At 40.4% G+C, this 16,604-nt stretch overlaps 1 protein-coding gene across 12 annotated transcripts in view; it reads left to right on the forward strand.

Annotated features, from left to right (window-relative positions):
- The window catches only part of CAMK2G (calcium/calmodulin dependent protein kinase II gamma), a 119,084-nt gene that overhangs the window by 80,568 nt on the left and 21,912 nt on the right, over positions 1 to 16,604 (forward strand). For all 12 annotated transcript variants that reach the window (XM_014250296.2, XM_014250300.2, XM_014250298.2 and 9 more), the window contains exons 11-13: positions 1,298 to 1,381; positions 2,025 to 2,067; positions 9,856 to 9,896. In XM_014250296.2, coding sequence (XP_014105771.1) covers positions 1,298 to 1,381; positions 2,025 to 2,067; positions 9,856 to 9,896 — 168 coding nt within the window. The remainder of the gene's footprint in view (positions 1 to 1,297; positions 1,382 to 2,024; positions 2,068 to 9,855; positions 9,897 to 16,604) is intronic.

The following is a 16,604-nucleotide window of genomic DNA, read 5'->3' on the forward strand; positions in this document are numbered from 1 at the left end:
CATGTCAGCCTCTTGCTGAAACTGCCTCCCGTCGAGTCTGTTGTTTCCCTTTGCTTTGCAGTCCATGTGTACACAACATATGTTTCTTTTCTGGATATGTATGGCTCCTCTAAAGTAAATGTTGTAGGAAATCTAAAAAAGTCTTAAAATTTATCTGAGATACTGAGTGTCTTAGCATCACTGAACTTCTGAATTATGTGTCCTGATTCTTGTAAGTGCACATTGAACAACTGGACATCACTGTCTCTCCTGAAGAGGCTGGAGGAACAGTGACCACCAGAGCTGTTTGAGGACACTTTGGCTACATTCTCCCCACTCACTGCCATGTGTACTGCAGTAGGTGACCAGCTTTGACAAGAAGATCAAAGCAGAGACTTCCCATGAAACTAGCTGAATATACACACAGTTTACAGTTCTTTTGGGTATTGCAGAATTTTTTCCAAGCAAGAGAAAGTTAGTGGAGACTTCATTCACACTTATCTGCCAGTTTAGAAATTCACCCATTATCCTTGTAAAGGGAATTCAGGATTGTGGTTCTCTGCAAGAGTAACAGCTACTTTGGCATTAGTCATTGGCTTCCTCATGTGCTCTAAATGCTTGGCAGTATCAGTCTCTGACTTCCTCTTGTGGTCTTAATGGCTGCAACACTTCTGGGAAGTTGTCTTTTTGCAGCTGACGGGATTCCAGTCTGCTGTGGATGACAGATGTGCATCACTGCATAGAGATTATGCTAATTTTTTTTGCATTGGTACAACAGAAATACATGATCTTTTCTCTTACATGCTGAGAATCTGTTTCTTCAGTACTGATATAAAGATGCCAAGGCCTTTGCTAGTCAACCTCTTACATTCTTGGGGGTAGCCATATCCAGGTAGGCTGCTGCTCACAAGTATTCCCTTACTGCTTGAAATTTCCCTTTCAGGCTGTAACTAATGCAGACCAGGTCTTTCCTGTAGTGCCTCTAATTAGGTTCCCCATGAGTATGCGTGTTAATTTGATTTTGTCTTCATACTATCTTAAATCCTGTGTGTGCCTGAAAGGCAGGGAGCACTGATTCTCAGCTGTACCTCAGTCATAAATTTCTTGGGTCCAGTCCTGTCATAGCCCAGCTCGATTTGTCTCAATGTGTCTTGATGGAAGTTCTCAGGTTATGAACCAGTTGCAGTGTTTTGCAGCCAGGCAGTGGTGAGAGGCTTGGCCATGTCAGCCTGAATGTCTTGATTGTGTGCAAATGGAATGAACTTCCCTGGCTGATTTGGTATGGGTATGTTCTTGATCTTCTGTTCCTGTTTTTCAGCAACGATCCACTGTTGCATCAATGATGCACAGGCAGGAGACCGTGGAATGCTTGAGAAAGTTCAATGCTAGAAGGAAGCTAAAGGTAAGTACATCTTAATTTACCTTAAGTTTGGTTTTAGCGCTCTGAATTTGAGGTTAGTGCCTTCCTAGCAACAGTACTTTCTTTCATGTTAGAGAAATACCTTATGTGATCGTCCAGTTCAGGGCACTGAAGTAGTGTACTGAGGAGCTGGGTAATTTCTTTCTGTAAGCTCTAAGCTTCCCATGCCTCTTCTGCTACATATTCACCCCTTCTACTTTCTGCCAATGAGTTGAAATAGAGCAGCTAGTTCTGGGACTTTTAGTTCTGAGCACTCTGCATCTTCCAGTACTAGTGTTACCCGTTGCCTGCAGCTGGGGCAAAGCCTCTGGCCTGTGCACAAAGCAGCTCTCTTCTGTGTGAAATCTAGGAAGCAGCTATGTGTTTAATTCTTAGTGCCATTTTGGATTTCCTCAGCTATCCTGTCTGGCATCTAGCTGCTGCTCTAAAAAGGCAGGACTGTGAGTTGTCCCATGTTACATGTCCCATTACAGCCACATGTGGGAATCCTGGATACACTAGGGTTCTTCAGGGTAGCAGTGGTATCCCTCTGCATTGATAACTGATGCATTGTGTTCTCTGTGGGTCAGCCCAGCCCCTTTCTCAAGTAGTATTTTCTGTTATCCCTGCTTTGTCTTCCCCGCAGGGTGCAATCCTTACGACAATGCTTGTGTCTCGGAATTTTTCAGGTAAGTCCTCAATGTCCCCATCCCTTCCTTGGTTTTGTTTTGTGTGAGTGAGATGGAGACTATTTAGCCATTTTGGGATCAAGTAGGAGGGGAGAAAACGTGCTTTCAGTTCATCATGGTGATCACTTTGTCTGAGCTGTTGACCAGTGTGAAATAGGAAATGATTTGTTTGGAGAGGAGCACATGGTATTGTAGTCTGGTACAGAAGGTAAAGTCAGCTTCTATAATTGTCTCATGATATTTTACTAGCAAATTACCTGTGAGAAATTCTAGCTGGTATCGTTAGCTTTCCCATCATAAACCAGGAGTGAAGAGCTCTTATTAGGTAGGAGTGTTTCCTTTAGGCAGGGACAGGGAAGTAATATTGGTCAGAATAGGGACAGGACTTATTTGGGTATTGTATTACTTTGACTCATCAAAAATGGGTCTGAAGTGTCTAGCTATTAGTTTTCCTTCTTGGAGTCTCAGAAGTGGTTTTCATCCTTTTAAATTTAATGGCTGGTAGTCTGGCTCCCACCCAACTGCATTACGTAGTGCATTTACTGAAAATGCAAATCTCAACATGTAAATCCATGCTTTTTGGAAGATTGTCATCTTGGCTCAGCATACCTAGGTGACGCAGTCTTATCTGTGTTCATTTTCATTTGGGTAGAAAACCTCTATTTGTAAGTGCTTTTGGTTTATGGGACCTTTATTTTCTTTACCCTCTTTGTAATTTTCTTTCTCTTTTAAAAGAGCAATCACTGAATGCATGAGTCAGATTTTTATTGCACTTGACTACAGCTGCTTTCAAGTGGAAGTCTGCTATATGGATTAAATGATGATAGAAGTGTATTCATTTCATCTGGCCATTTACTAATGGTGGATACCAATACTTATATTCTGGATGTTTTTACAATAAACTTGTAATTGGAATGAAAACCTCTGTGAAATGATCATCCCAGCATACAAAGTGCACATTCATGCACACATTCTTTTGTGAAATCAGGAAAGTGTTTTTAACTTTCTGTATGGTGATACCATGCTATAGTTTAGGGCCAACCCTCAGCAACATCCAGACATTTTTTCTTGGTTCTTGCTTTCAGGTAGACCTGTGCCAATATGTCAGCATTACTTGTGGCTACAGCAATTTCTTTTTACTGCATTTCTCATAGTTTGGCCTTAGAGGGACAGAGTGATTTTATCCATTCATCTATCCCACAATTGTGCTATTACAGGACTTAAGAATTCTGTACTGTTTTCTAAGATTGATTCTGAAATAACTGTTTGAGGGGCTGTGTAGCACAATGACAGGACTTCTGCAGGCCTGTTCAGAGCTAAACATTTTCTTGGGCCTTCTGCTGGTGTGAATTGGTTTTGTTCCATTTACACAGCTCATTTTTATTTCACTTAATTGATGATTCTGAAATAGGCAGGGGCTTTATTCTTTTTTTTATAACAGAAGTTTTAGATTAATTTTAAGTCTGCAAATGTTGTCACTTCTAATGAAGCTGCAGAAGTGCTTGGGTAAGAAAATCTCTTATGGCTAATATTTTGACCATGTGAAATGCCAGAGAGAAGAGTTCTCTCTTAATAGTGTGTGACCTATAGAGCCACTTAATCCCTGAGCTAGTACTGAGGAGGAAAAGCTTGCTCTACTCATTCTTCTCTGTGTCAAGGGCTGAAGCTGCTGGATCCACTTCAGCTAACAGTTGAAGAAAAGGAAATCCTAGGTGGCCCATAGCAAGTGCAAGGTTTGCAGTGTCACTGAGTTCTGCTTTGAATATAAACTGTGATGCCAAGTATGAGACACTCAGAAAAACTGTCCAGAGAGAGATTTTGTGGATTTAGATGCAAAGCCTCTGTTGAGAGTAGCAATTCCTTACATTTTTATGTGTTTTTAGAGGGGTGAGATCATCTACTCCTGTTTTCTTTACAGGACTTTGTGTAATATGAGCTTGACTTTTTTTTAAATTGTAATTATTTTTTAATTTACTTAGGTTTTCTAGTTGGCTGCAGTTAAGTAGATACATCTGCTGGAATTAAAGAATAAATACATGCTAACTGAAAGCAGTAAGTTAAAAAACTTGTGTGGGAACCTTAGGTAGAGCTCAGACTTCTTACCATGATAGGTATCTAACTGCGCTGAAGAGTTCTGCAATAATATTTGTTTCTTTCCCTAAGCCCTCAAGGGGTTTTTATTTTCTCTAATTGGGTGACACTATTTTGTGGGTTTTTAGAAGTCCCATTCCCAGCAGACAGGGAACTAGATTTCCGAAGAGAGAAGCTTCTTCCTGCCTGGGGATGAGATCTCCTAAAAGCTTCTTTCACAGATGTTTTGAACAAAGAGGAAAATGAAGGCTCATGTGACCCCAGTATCAATTAATTAGGCATGATTGTACTATCTGCAGGAAATATGAGAAGACTCCTTTAATCTTGCAGTCATTACTATCTCCTGTGTCATATTTTGTAATATGGAGTTCCTTCACTGTGTAGGCCTGTGACAAATTGTATTCCTAAAGAATCTGCAGCAGTAGTCTTTCTTTTTAGCCCACCAAAAATTCTTGGTTTTTACAAAGGAAAAAAAAAAAAAGTTTCTGTTCTTTTGAGAGTAATTTGTTGCTTGCTATGTGCCTTGTGCCCCAGGCCAGTTAAGTTAAAGGGTATCTGGTTTCTTTCCCCAGTTATGATATATTCAGCCATTTAATGTTGGCTGTTTGTGGTTCTTTTTAGAAGATTACATCTCAGGCCAGCTGTAGGCTATTCATTAAAAGCAGGTACAGTTGCTCTCCTTTCAGTCTAAAGTCAGGAAGTTGAAACCTGGTTACAATAAGGGATTTGTAGCTTCTCACTACACTCTGGTAGGTGTTATTTCAGCTGCAAGAGAGAACAATGCAGTCTAAATTTTGCTGTGAGATTGTCAGGGTCACATATAGGGTTACTTGGGTGTTCACTTGGAGCTTCTGATATTCAGATGATCTAAGCAAACGCTGCTGTGATCTGCATTCACTTACAGAATACAGAAGTGCAGTCAGGTAAATCAACTGATTAGGTCATATGCAAGAAGCTCCTAAATCATCTTCTAAGAAGTAAATGTAAGTTTATTACTAGAAGAGAATTGGCAAGGCTTTTAGAGATTCCTGCAATATTTAAGGATGCCTGGATTCATTTATGTAGATAAAACTCTGTAAATAAGCTTGCTGTAAGCTGAGTGAAAGGATAGGAAAAAAATGGTTTTCATCTTAGGAGCAGCCATCTTCACAAAATGCTGAGAAGTGGCTTTTCTCCGTAAGCTGATTTTTATGCACAACTTACAAGTGGCCTATGTGAAATTCTTAGTACTGTTTTCCTAAATGGATTGCAACTGTTAATTTGGGGAGCTGTTCAACAAGCTTTCACGCTGTGAAATTCATTTCTAGCACATGGTTCAGCACAAGTCCTGTGTTCAAAATAGATCCTAAGGTAAACATTGCAGGTAATTAAGCCTGAAACCTCTATTTTTAACTGATGTTGAGCTTTTTTCTGGGTTATTGTCACTTGCTCAAGTCAGTTTTGTGAGGGAGTTACTGTGGCAGAGTGTGACAGTTACTGGAACTTGTTACATGTCTCTGCAGATCCTTATTAACACTCCAATGTGCAGGTTTGGGTTTTTGACTAGATAGGTGACTAGATAGGAGAGAGGCTGGAGGCAGATTCAAGGAGCAGAGTTCTTTCTAACTAAGTAAAGAAGGCCCAAATATGCCTGTGCATATTTAGTGTAACCTGTACAGAGACATTTTTTAGCTGACTAAAGAGCAAGAAGGAGGAAATAATACAAATACTGAAGTGGTACTGAAATAATTTGCTGTTTTGTTATACCTCCCTTCCAGAAGCATGAAGCTGTTTTTTTGCTGTGTGGTTTGTTTTTTGGTTTTTTGGGGTTTTTTTGAGTTTGTATGTGCATATACATACATATCTACATCTACACTCAGGATGAAAATTAAGTTATTTTCTTTAACTGAAATAAGTATGTGAAGTTTCTACAGTGCTATGTTAGGTAGATATTGATTCAGGACCAGAAATTTGTATTTCCTGGTAGGAATCCACAGGTATGAAAATATGGAGAGGGAAAGAATTATGAGGTATTTTTAGAGATTTGACTAAATAAGTGTAAAATCACTGGAAACCACATTTCCCAAGAAGAAGATGTAGTCACATTTAATGAAAAATTAAGCTGTTTTTAAGTGTTTTCTCTGTGTGGACCTGCCAAACTTCCATTTGCAACTTCCTAAAGTGACACGGATTTCATTACTGCATGTGTTTATCACTATAGCCAGAGAGTCTGATTTATCATCAAAAGTGGATGTAAATGATTAGAATAATTTCTTCTACTTCTAGAAGTTCCTCTCTCTAAAGTTCAGGAAGGTTCTGTGAATACTTTTTACTGTGGTGTTTGTCCTTAATAAATGGATATTCTTGAATTTACACTGCATTCATGGGCATTGTGTGATGGTAGCCAGAAGTGCCTCTTGTGACTGTACTCTGACTGTTGGCTCCCTTGTGGTGACCCCAGAAGTGGCATCAAATTGAGAAACAGTTAATATGACTTTCTTCGAACTGAGAATATGATAATGACAAGCTGCAACTCCGTGTCATTGGGAAGTCTGTGTTGGTATGATATAATTTTTATTTTATCAAGTCTCAATAAAGTCCAGAATTCTTCAGGTAAATGTGCTTGTGTTTAGAAACCAGAACTCGGCTTGTTTGTTGGACTAGCATCATAAGTTAGTGAAACTTAATAAAAGCAGCCTCAGTGTTCTTCCTGCATCACAAAAAAAGAACTCTCTGGAAGCGTAACTGAAGTGAGAAATGTAACTGAGTTTTGGCAGCTGAGGACAGGGCAAACCAAGGCACAGGCTGGATGAAGAGTTGCTCTCTCTGGAAGAGGCTGGCAGTGGGAAAGGCACTATCCGTGTCTGTCTTTGGAGTATTTCCTCTTCAGTCCCCCCTTGGCCCTGGTGCATCCAGAGTGTCTGGTGTTTATTGCTGATGAGTTCAGCATTAGGGATTTCTGTTTCTGCCAGGAGCATGGTCCAGATCCCAGGCTGTTTAATATGGAGGCCAGAATGGAGAAACGTGGGGAGAGGGAGAGGTATGTGCAGGAGATGCCTTTTGTGTTTCTCTTCAGAGATTAATTGAAGAGTGTCTTGTTAAGCCAGGAACTGAACTGTTTATAATTTACAGGGTTAGCAGCATGTGCTTTCATGTTCCTTTATTCTAGAAAAACTTTTAACTTCTAGAAGTTAAGAGAAGAGGGAATTTAATCCCTTTAACATATAGAGGAAATGGGAAAGATAGAAAAAATTAATACTAGCATCCATACCTGGAAAATCGTAGAGCATTGCTACAAGATCATTGCAGGAACAGCAAAGAATCTGCCTGCATGTGTCTTTGGATTTTTCCCCTCCTGTTGTCTCTTTGCAAATCTGCCTGTCTTCTGAAAGGATTATTGTTACAGGAAATCTTGTCTATTGCTTGTGCAGAAATTCCTCTTGCATACCTTTTTATTTCTGTCTTGTAACTTGTACAGGTTGATCTCTGGGTAGACCTGCGGGCTTCCCTGTTCTCTGAGGTGTCTGAGTTATCTTTGTGTGTAAATGTCACACATTTCACAGGCTCTCCAGCTGTCTTTATAAACCACAGTATGATGTATGAACCAAATACACCACAGACCAAGTTTCTTTCTACAGTGCTGGGATGCTGTCAGGCCTGTGGGAGAGCAGTGTGTGCCATGCAGAGGTACAATCAGGGAAGGAGGCTGGACAGGCAGGCTGCACCAGGGAACACAGATCAGCATTACATAGTGCTGGGCTGGACAAAGGCACTCTCAGCTGCATTTGCTTTGATATTGTAGAACATGATTTTAGCTGTCTTCTGTCCACAAAGACAAATGTCAGGTTGTGGGAAAACTGCAGAAAGTGTGAAAAATGTTGCTTCCCTGCTTGTCTCTGGGATGTGCCCAGAACATATGGTGGTACTATTTTGCTTCTTTGATGGTGGTTTTCTTTGGTTTCTTTTTCACTTCAAGGATGTCCCATTTGGCATATTTGTTATGTTGCAGAATCCTTTACTCCTCCTGAAGTGTTGTAAGACTATAACAGTCTCTTGTTTTCCACAGTTGTTGTGTGAGATGCCTTGATGCATGTGTGGTATGAATGCTGGACCTCTTTTACCCCATAGTCACATTGTTCTCTTCCTCACTTGCACGTAGAATCAAGTTAGCCTTTGTCATGCCTTGAAGGTGGCAAGAAGTTATTTGTCTTGCAGTCTTACAATGCTTTAATATGTGTACACTCAGAAAAGAGACTGTTGCAGGGCAGATGAATTGCTTTGCCCACCTTCATGTGTGCACATTGGAACGTTGTGTTTTGACACATCACATTCAGAAAACCTCTGCATGAGGTTCTCCCAATGTTCTTGGTTTCTGAGAGCTGGAATGAAAACAAAATTGTAATCTAGCTTTATACTTGCATTAGAGAGTAGAATTAGAAAACCAAAGATTCTAGTAAGCTTATATGGAGTACCACCTCTTTGTTGGGAGGAGGTGCTGTAGTCATTTTCACCAACGCAGCTGAAATTGTGTAGTTAATCCATGTCTGTAGGGTCTTGTAGGGAAGGGAGGGTGGAAAATGACATAAAATTTGAACAGTTGCTTAGGTATTGCAAAAACCTTCTTTGCCTAATGTCGCTGCTTCTAGAGAGACTGAGCACTCTGTGGAAGCTGATCAGTATGTCTTTGGAAATGGAACATTTCAACAGTCATGTGAGCATTGTCTTAGGTCTTGCCTTTTCTCTAGGCCTTATCTTTGCTGCACCTAAAACCCAGGTGCCCAGACCCATAAGTTTCCCAGCAGCTGCTTAGGAGAGCCATAGCATGTGTTGGTACAGGAGCTGTCTTGCATGCTGTTTACAGAAGTGGATACAACTGAATACATTCTTCATAAGTAGACAAGAAATGGTTTCTATCTGTTGAAGTTGTAGATGGGGTCTTGCTGTTGACAGTCATTGTTAATGTACCACTTTGCTGTAATAGGTGGAGAATCTCCTTCATCACTCCCAAGTGTTGCTTCTGCCATGCATTTGTTGTGGGCTCTCTGTGCATGCTTATCATTCTCTCAGTTTCATTGGTTGTTCAAGTTCAGCACAGCAGAGCACCTTTATCTTTCAGTGAAGAAATTCAGCCTAGTTCCCGGTCTCTTGGCATTCTTCCTTTTTTAAACAATTTTCAGGTGCTTCCTTTTGCACTTTTTCAGCCCCTTTAGTTTAGCTATCCAGCTATCCCCAGAGAAACTGTGAATAAGAGTAATTAGAAGGCTTCTGTGTTATCAGCACCCCCTTTATAAATCAGGTCTGTTATATGAATGGCTGCACTTACAGGTGCAGCCTTGATCCTGTTGCAAAAATCAGACGGGTTTCTTAAGCTTTTCCCCCTGTAACTGCTGACACTTCTGGGAGGGGTTGCAGTGTGTGAGTGGAAAATTGACAGAGAAGCTCTGAATTACCATTTCAGATTTGGTCTTCTTGAGGTGGTGGAAGTGGTAGTATTTTTCCTGAATAGGTGAACAATAGATAGGATAGATGACCCTCTGCTATCAGGATGAATTTGATCAGTGACTTGTCCTGTTTTCCAGGTCTCTTGCTGCCAGTGAGAAATTAGCAGGATGGTTGTCCTTCTGTAGTTTTGTGCATTTTTGAGGGAAGTGGCAGGGAGAGAGAGAGAGAAGATAGTCTTGAAACCAAAACCTGACCTACTTCTGCTTCTCTCCACAGCTGCCAAAAGCCTGCTGAATAAGAAGTCAGATGGAGTGAAGGTAAGTTCTTGCTTTGCCATTTCACTGTCTCTCCCACCACCTGAACAGAAGGCAGCCTTTCTCTCTGGTGCCTGTCCCCTTCCAGGGTAAAACCACAGCCCTGTCCTGTGGCTGGGATTGCTATAAACAGTGTCTTGTTATGGAACCCTGGGTGGGATCTTAGAGTTCCTTTTATGCATAACTAGCTAAGTGCACCATTGCAGCAGCAGGAATTCCTTTTCCTCTTTCTTTGATGTATGGAGAACTGGTCAGCACTGGATTACAAAGACCAAGGACTTGCTCAATTGTGACACATGCCTCTGACTAGTCTGTTCTGTTCAGTGCTTTGGACTGTGAAAATTGCACAGACCAATTGTGAGTGACTGATGATATACCCAGCAGAGCCCATGGAAGTTTCTTGGTCTACTCACTTGGACAGATGCTGAAAGTTGAGCAAGAAGGGTGGGGAAGGAGGAGCCTCCAAATGTTCATGTTTGGACCAACCAGAAACTGAGGATTGTGTCAAAGTTCAGTTCATGTGCCTGAAGTTGAGGCACTCTCCTGTTCCATTCTGAAGGAATTATTTTTTCCCCACTTCAATGTCACTCTTTGTGTTGCATGGTCATCATTTAATTCTGGAGGTTACAGGCCCTTGCCAAGGCTCTGTTGTTGCAGGCAGCAGCCCTTTACCATCTGATATTGCAGGAGACACGATTATAGGCTAGAGCATGGTCCTCCCCTAACTGTTCTGAAGGATAATTGTCCTCCACATGGAAGAGTTGGGTTTATTTACTTGCATTTTCCTTTGAACTCCAAACGTTTCTCCACAGCTGTTAGGTGGAACAGTTCATCTCCTGGCTTAGCACTGTGGGCAGTCTTCATTCTTCCTGTGCTGGGACTGACATTCACACTGTAGGACCAGCACACTTGTTCTCTCCTGCTCTCTGAGCCCTTCTCTGTTTCAATGAGGCTTTGTTCCCAGAGGGCTCACAGTACAAGCAGGCTGCTGGAAAAAGAGGTGTTTTCAGAAGAGTTGTGTTTGTTTTGGAGATTGCTCTAATAAAACATGCATCCTTACAGTTCTGTGGTATTCTTCCCTATTGACATCCAGGTTTTGGGGTTGTTTATTTTTTGATCAAAATACTCTGTGAAAATGCTGTTCCTGCCGTAGGATTCTTGTCTTTGAAATGTGCCTGCAAGGGTGAGCTTTTGGCCTTTGCACCAGCCTGCCTCTTGTACAGACATGCAATGAACACATGCACACTAATACAGCAAGTGTGTTAGAGTTGTTGCATCTGTTGATATTTAAAACATTACAGTAGAATTCCAGTAGAATAAGAGGAAATTATCCCAAATGTTGTGAAATGAGAACCAACAGGTGCTTGCTTCAAAATCCCAAAGAGACAGGGGAGAAGTAATTGGAAAAATAGCAGGTGTCAACATCCCTACATAGTTTTGTTACTTATCTAGACAAGACAAGGCTTTCTTTTAGGATTCTTGATTTCTAACAAGCTTTCAGGGAGTATCACATCTTGGATTAAAATATTTTAAAAATGGACGAAGAATGTACACGTAAATCTCGAAGCACAACTTCCCGGTAACGTAGTTACAAGGAGACCCTGTACAACAGAACCTTCCAGCGCCATAGAAAGCTTGTGCTGTTTGGTTCATGGAGTACATGATGTCTTTCTCTGTGAAAAGGATAATTCTGGATTTACTTTTCTTCAGCCCTTTGCTGTCTATGTTGTTCCTGGTATGTGTAATTGAATACTTTGATAAAGTGGAGGTTATATTAGAGAGCATAGCATTCGCTGTTCATGGTGAATGAGATTGTCCTCTGGAAACCACTGCTTCTGTAGGACACTGGAGACCTTCAGTCAAGAGTCTGCATGCAGCTTCCTCCCTCCAAAGGGTTATAGCAGACTGGCTTTGCAGTGTGAACCGCAGTGTTGTCCATTGCTCATGTTCACCCTGGGCCGAGGGCCCCCAGGAGAGGTGTTGAAGCTTCCCATTTTTCCTAAATGGTGTCTATCTTCAGGTGTGGATTTTGAGTTCTCATTTCTGTAAGTGTCAAAACTCAGAAATAAGTAATGTATTTCTTATTAAAGCTCCTGTTAAAGTAACTGTCTTCAGTTACTCTTCTGCTCAGTAATAAAGACTTCTAAAAGTTGTTGTTTTCCCCCTAAGCTTGCTAAGGGAGACAAGACAGAGAGTGCATCATGGTCTGTGTGTGTTTGTAGGACATCCTTAACACTTCTGTTGTAGGATTTCTGTGTCTACATGCTTATCTTTTTCCTTGCCCTCCTGTAATGGGTGCTGCATCCCATTAGAAGTGTAGCTTTTTACCATGTCCATTTGCTTGTTGGAGCAGTACTGGCCCATTGGCTGCTGGAGACAGTCTTTGTGCTGCTCACTGTCTGCTTAGTGGCCTCACCATTATGACCAGCATACTTGTCATGTGTTGCTCCTTATGCAGGAATCTTGGAATTTTAGCTCCACTCACTTTCTCACCCTGTACAGTTCTGACAAACAACTTGTGGCAGTGTCTGATTGAGGTAAGAGCATCTGGTCTTACTTGTAGCAAACGATTATTTTCTGCCCATTGCAGTAGTGCAGAGCACAAATACTGTGGCTTGAACACCAACCAGGTTTTCAGCTTTGTGGTATCCTTTTCACTCCCACTTCCTATATAAATTATTCTACATCAGATGTAGGTTTAGAACAAGCACTGCATGCTGTAGTTTTAACTGTAGTCTGCTGCTGACCACATGCCATCTGGTTAGGCTGTTTCTCATGTTTCCTCCAGATAAGAAGACTGGTTTAGAATGTTGAGTTTTCTGTTTGTTTGTCTCTTACAACCTTCTTGGAAATCAACTCTTTATGGAGATTTGAGAGAAAATATGTTTCAGTTTCTTCATTGGTTTTATCTGATCCAGGGTGACTATGCACCATAAGACTGTTGTCACAGGTATCCACAAAGTAGATAAGAATGGAAAGAGTATTTCTTCCACTAATAGATTATTACGCTAGTGTAAAACTTAATGGCTTTACAGACATTGAAAAAAAAGTACCACCAGTTCATGTCGATTTACTTTCTGTTCAAGGTAACTTCTCCTTTTTTTTGGCTGGTATTAAGAGCTGTCTGTGTTAGAATCCTGCATTGTTTGACAAGGACAGTAGGAATTTTTATTACATAGTATTACACAATCTTGAGTGAGACATATACATCTTTCTCATGCTTTATTCCCAATAACTTCATGAAAATGTGTATTGGTGAATTTCTGACGCAAAGTACAGCATGTACGTGCTGACTTAGCGTAAATGAGAGAGGAATGATTTAATAGTCATATGTAGTGATATGAGCATGTAGTGTGAATTGTGTTGAGCTGATACATAAAAAAAAGGGCACAAATTTGTTTCTCTAGCAATAGACTCAAATCCTTAACTGAAGAAAGTTTAGGACTAAAGCAATGAGGATACATGCATTTGACTTGGATCAGACCATTTTGGAAGGCAGTGGGAGAAGCTTAAATCAGGAAGGGAAGACAAGAAAGAAACTTTTTTTTTTTAAATTCCAATACTAGTGTGTCCACACTGGGGTTGTTTTGATAAATTTCCATGGATATGACCCTCCCCTCAAGCAAATTCCTTTCCAAATTTTATTTGAAGCTTTCCTGGTTTTCATTTTGCACTGTTGCTTCTATTTCAAGTACTAATTCTGCTAATTGGTAGATATTTCATCAGCTTGGCACTTGAGAACTTTTCCATTATCTTAAATAATGAATGATTTAAACTGCCTTGAATCTTAAATTCTGCCTGCTCACCAAACCTTTGTAGTGCTGCACTTACTTTCTTCAAGCAGAATTTGGATCCAAGCTGTTGCAGTAGCTGCAGGATGGCCTGAGTTTCATCCCCAAGGAATATGGTTTGCTGATTTCAGTTCCAGAAAGTGAGGCTAGAAGATACTGAGTGACGAGTTGTCCCTCTAACATACCACATATCTTGTGGTCATCACTGTAGGTCACAGGTATTTTTTTAAGATTCTTAATTTATGAGCAGCATTGTGCATCTACCATTTTATAATTTACTTTAGATAGTTTCAAAACAAATTTACTTGTTTTCTTATTCCCCTTTCTTACTGTAATCTGGAGTTGCCATCTACTGCAAGGTGAGAGAGGATTAAGGAGTGGGCTGGGGCAAACACCTGGATGAAGATTAAGGACACTTTATGCAGAGTGTCCTTCCTCTAAGCTTGTCAGGGTCTAGGCTCCCTGTCGTTAGTGTTACAGTCCTACTGCTGATTTTTTTTTAAAATTTGTTTGTGGTTTTTCGGTTTTGGGTAGCACTTCAAAGAGTTATGTTCCCTCTTTTCCAAAGGGGTATTTCACTTCCTGCTGTTGTGAGAGGTTGTGTGTGTTTCGCAGGGCCTGTAAGACCTGTTTCTATAAGCAGAATTTTTTAATGCACAAAGTGTTATTTTCAGTTAAGCATGTAATTGTAATTGTTTTTAAATTGGTCCTTCTCTAAACTCTTTGTCAGTTTCTTTTTTTCTTTCTTGTTTACTTCTGACCACTTGGGTTTGTGACTAGGATTTACAAAATAATATCAGTAATGTTCTTCAGGCCCACTGTAACACAGTGTGGATAGTAAATTGTGGAGCATGCTGTGGGATGCAGGAAATTTTAACAGCATTCACTTGCAGTGCTCTGCCAAGTCTGTTGATTTTCTACCTTGTCTTTCTGCCACATGCTCTCTGTTTTCTTTCCCTGTCAAAGCTGAATAGCACAGCTGAAAGGAGAATTCAGCTGAAAGTGGAAAAATCCATTTATTTGGTATAACAAGGTTAATGTTCTAAAATCTGCTGTATATATTACATAACTGCAGAGAGGTACCAAATACCATTTGTTCTGCTGTTTGTAAGGAATATTGCAGTAAGTGTACATTTTATGCCTGATGTATAGCAGCTTTCCTTGCCCTTTGCCCAGTAAAGAGTATGTGGGGAAGGAAGTATGCTCTGGCATCCTCTGTAAACTGGCATGGCTGCTGGGAAGCAGCTGGTCAAAGCATGCCTGAAACAGAGAAGGCACAATAGAAAGGTGAAGCAACCTATGAAATCTGCAAGGGTCAAGTAACATTCATACCATGACCAGTGGGAGTTAATGTTCCTATCTCTGCATCTCGACTTGTTATAATCTTAAAGCCATACTGTTTAAACATTCTTTATCGTAAAGCTAAACAGGAAGAACCCAAGTTCATCTGAACAGCAGAGTTTTGTGCTGAACTGTGTTATGCAAGACACCTAGGGAATGCTTCAGATCTGTTTAAGTGCTGACATCCAGTAGCACATTATATCCACCTTTGATGCATTCAATTTTTTCACTGCATTGTTGTAATGGCTAGAAACACCAACTGAGATCAAGGGTCCAGTGTGCTTAGCTAGTGGTGGCTAAGCAGAAAATCCCTGCCTCTTAGCTTACAATTTAAATAGACAAGCTGACAAAAGGGCAAGAGAGAAGATGGTTTGACAAAGATTAAATTATTTGCTCAGCATCACACAAAAGGGCTAAAGCAGAAGGAGAAATAGGACATCAAATTTGCTGGTTCAAGATGACTCTCACTATGATGATCTGCTTTTAGTTCAACATTTTTTTCCTACCTTAAGTTCTGAAATTACTATACTCTCCATAGGAATATGAGTTGCTGCAAGCATGATATTTTATCGAAAATACTGTCAGTATCAGGCTGGGGAGAACTGCATGTAGAAGACAGAAACACAAAAAGCTGTCATAAATAAAATAGCCATGTTAAGTTCCCAGGACTGTGAATGGGACCTTGCTTGGAATCACTCTTTTTCTTACAGTATGTTTTAGTATGTGTTATGGAATGATTCATGCTCACCGTTTCTAGTATTTTTTTCTGCCATGCTGAAGAGACTGATTCTTCAGGTTGTCTTCTGTCACCTGCTGACTTCTGTTGGTTGTTTACCTAAAGCAAGTCTCTTCTTAAGTTTCACTGTAGAGAATCTGCTCCTCTTTCAAGATGAACACCTAAAATTCACACACATAATAAAAATAGAACTGTAGCAAACATTCATCCCTAGGTTTGTTGTCTGTACTGCTTTGGGTGAATGTTTTGTCACTCAAGTGTAGGGAAGCCCTTAAAGTGATCAGTGAGGTACTTTACCATAGGCTGTTTCTGCCTTTAACAACTTTTTTCATGCCCTGGGACATCTCTGCACTGCCTAGAAGCTCTTAGAGATGTATCTGTGTTATGGAAGGGAAAGAGAACTCTATAACTAAACTTCTGTTCTCTTATTTACTTTGCTAAGTTGCAGTCACATTACAAGAAGAACAAAAAGCTTTGCTCACTCAGCTAGTCACCTTGGGAAAGTAGCAATAGATGGTTCTGATGCAGCTGTTAAGATGTATTGGGAGGTTGATCTGGTTTTAGTAACTTCCTTGTATATGATTTGACTTAATAAGTTTTGATGCTTTAGCACTTACTGCCAGTGCCTTATGTTGTCATTTTCTAACCTATCTTGTGTTTTAGTAGTATTTTCATGCCCTGTCATAACACAGACCTCACTCCTTGCCCTTTTCACACTGCCAACCTAGCTTTTCTTCCCTGTGTTATTATAGGAGCCAGTAATAATGTGCTTTCTGGGATTTCTACACTATATCATGCCCTGTAATAGACTAACACCATTTTAAATTTAGCTTGTACTCTAAT

This window comes from Pseudopodoces humilis, chromosome 9 (assembly GCF_049639895.1).
Source record: "Pseudopodoces humilis isolate 2021_Gansu_Grassland_sample_001 chromosome 9, ASM4963989v1, whole genome shotgun sequence".
NCBI classification, from domain to species: Eukaryota; Metazoa; Chordata; class Aves; order Passeriformes; family Paridae; genus Pseudopodoces; species Pseudopodoces humilis.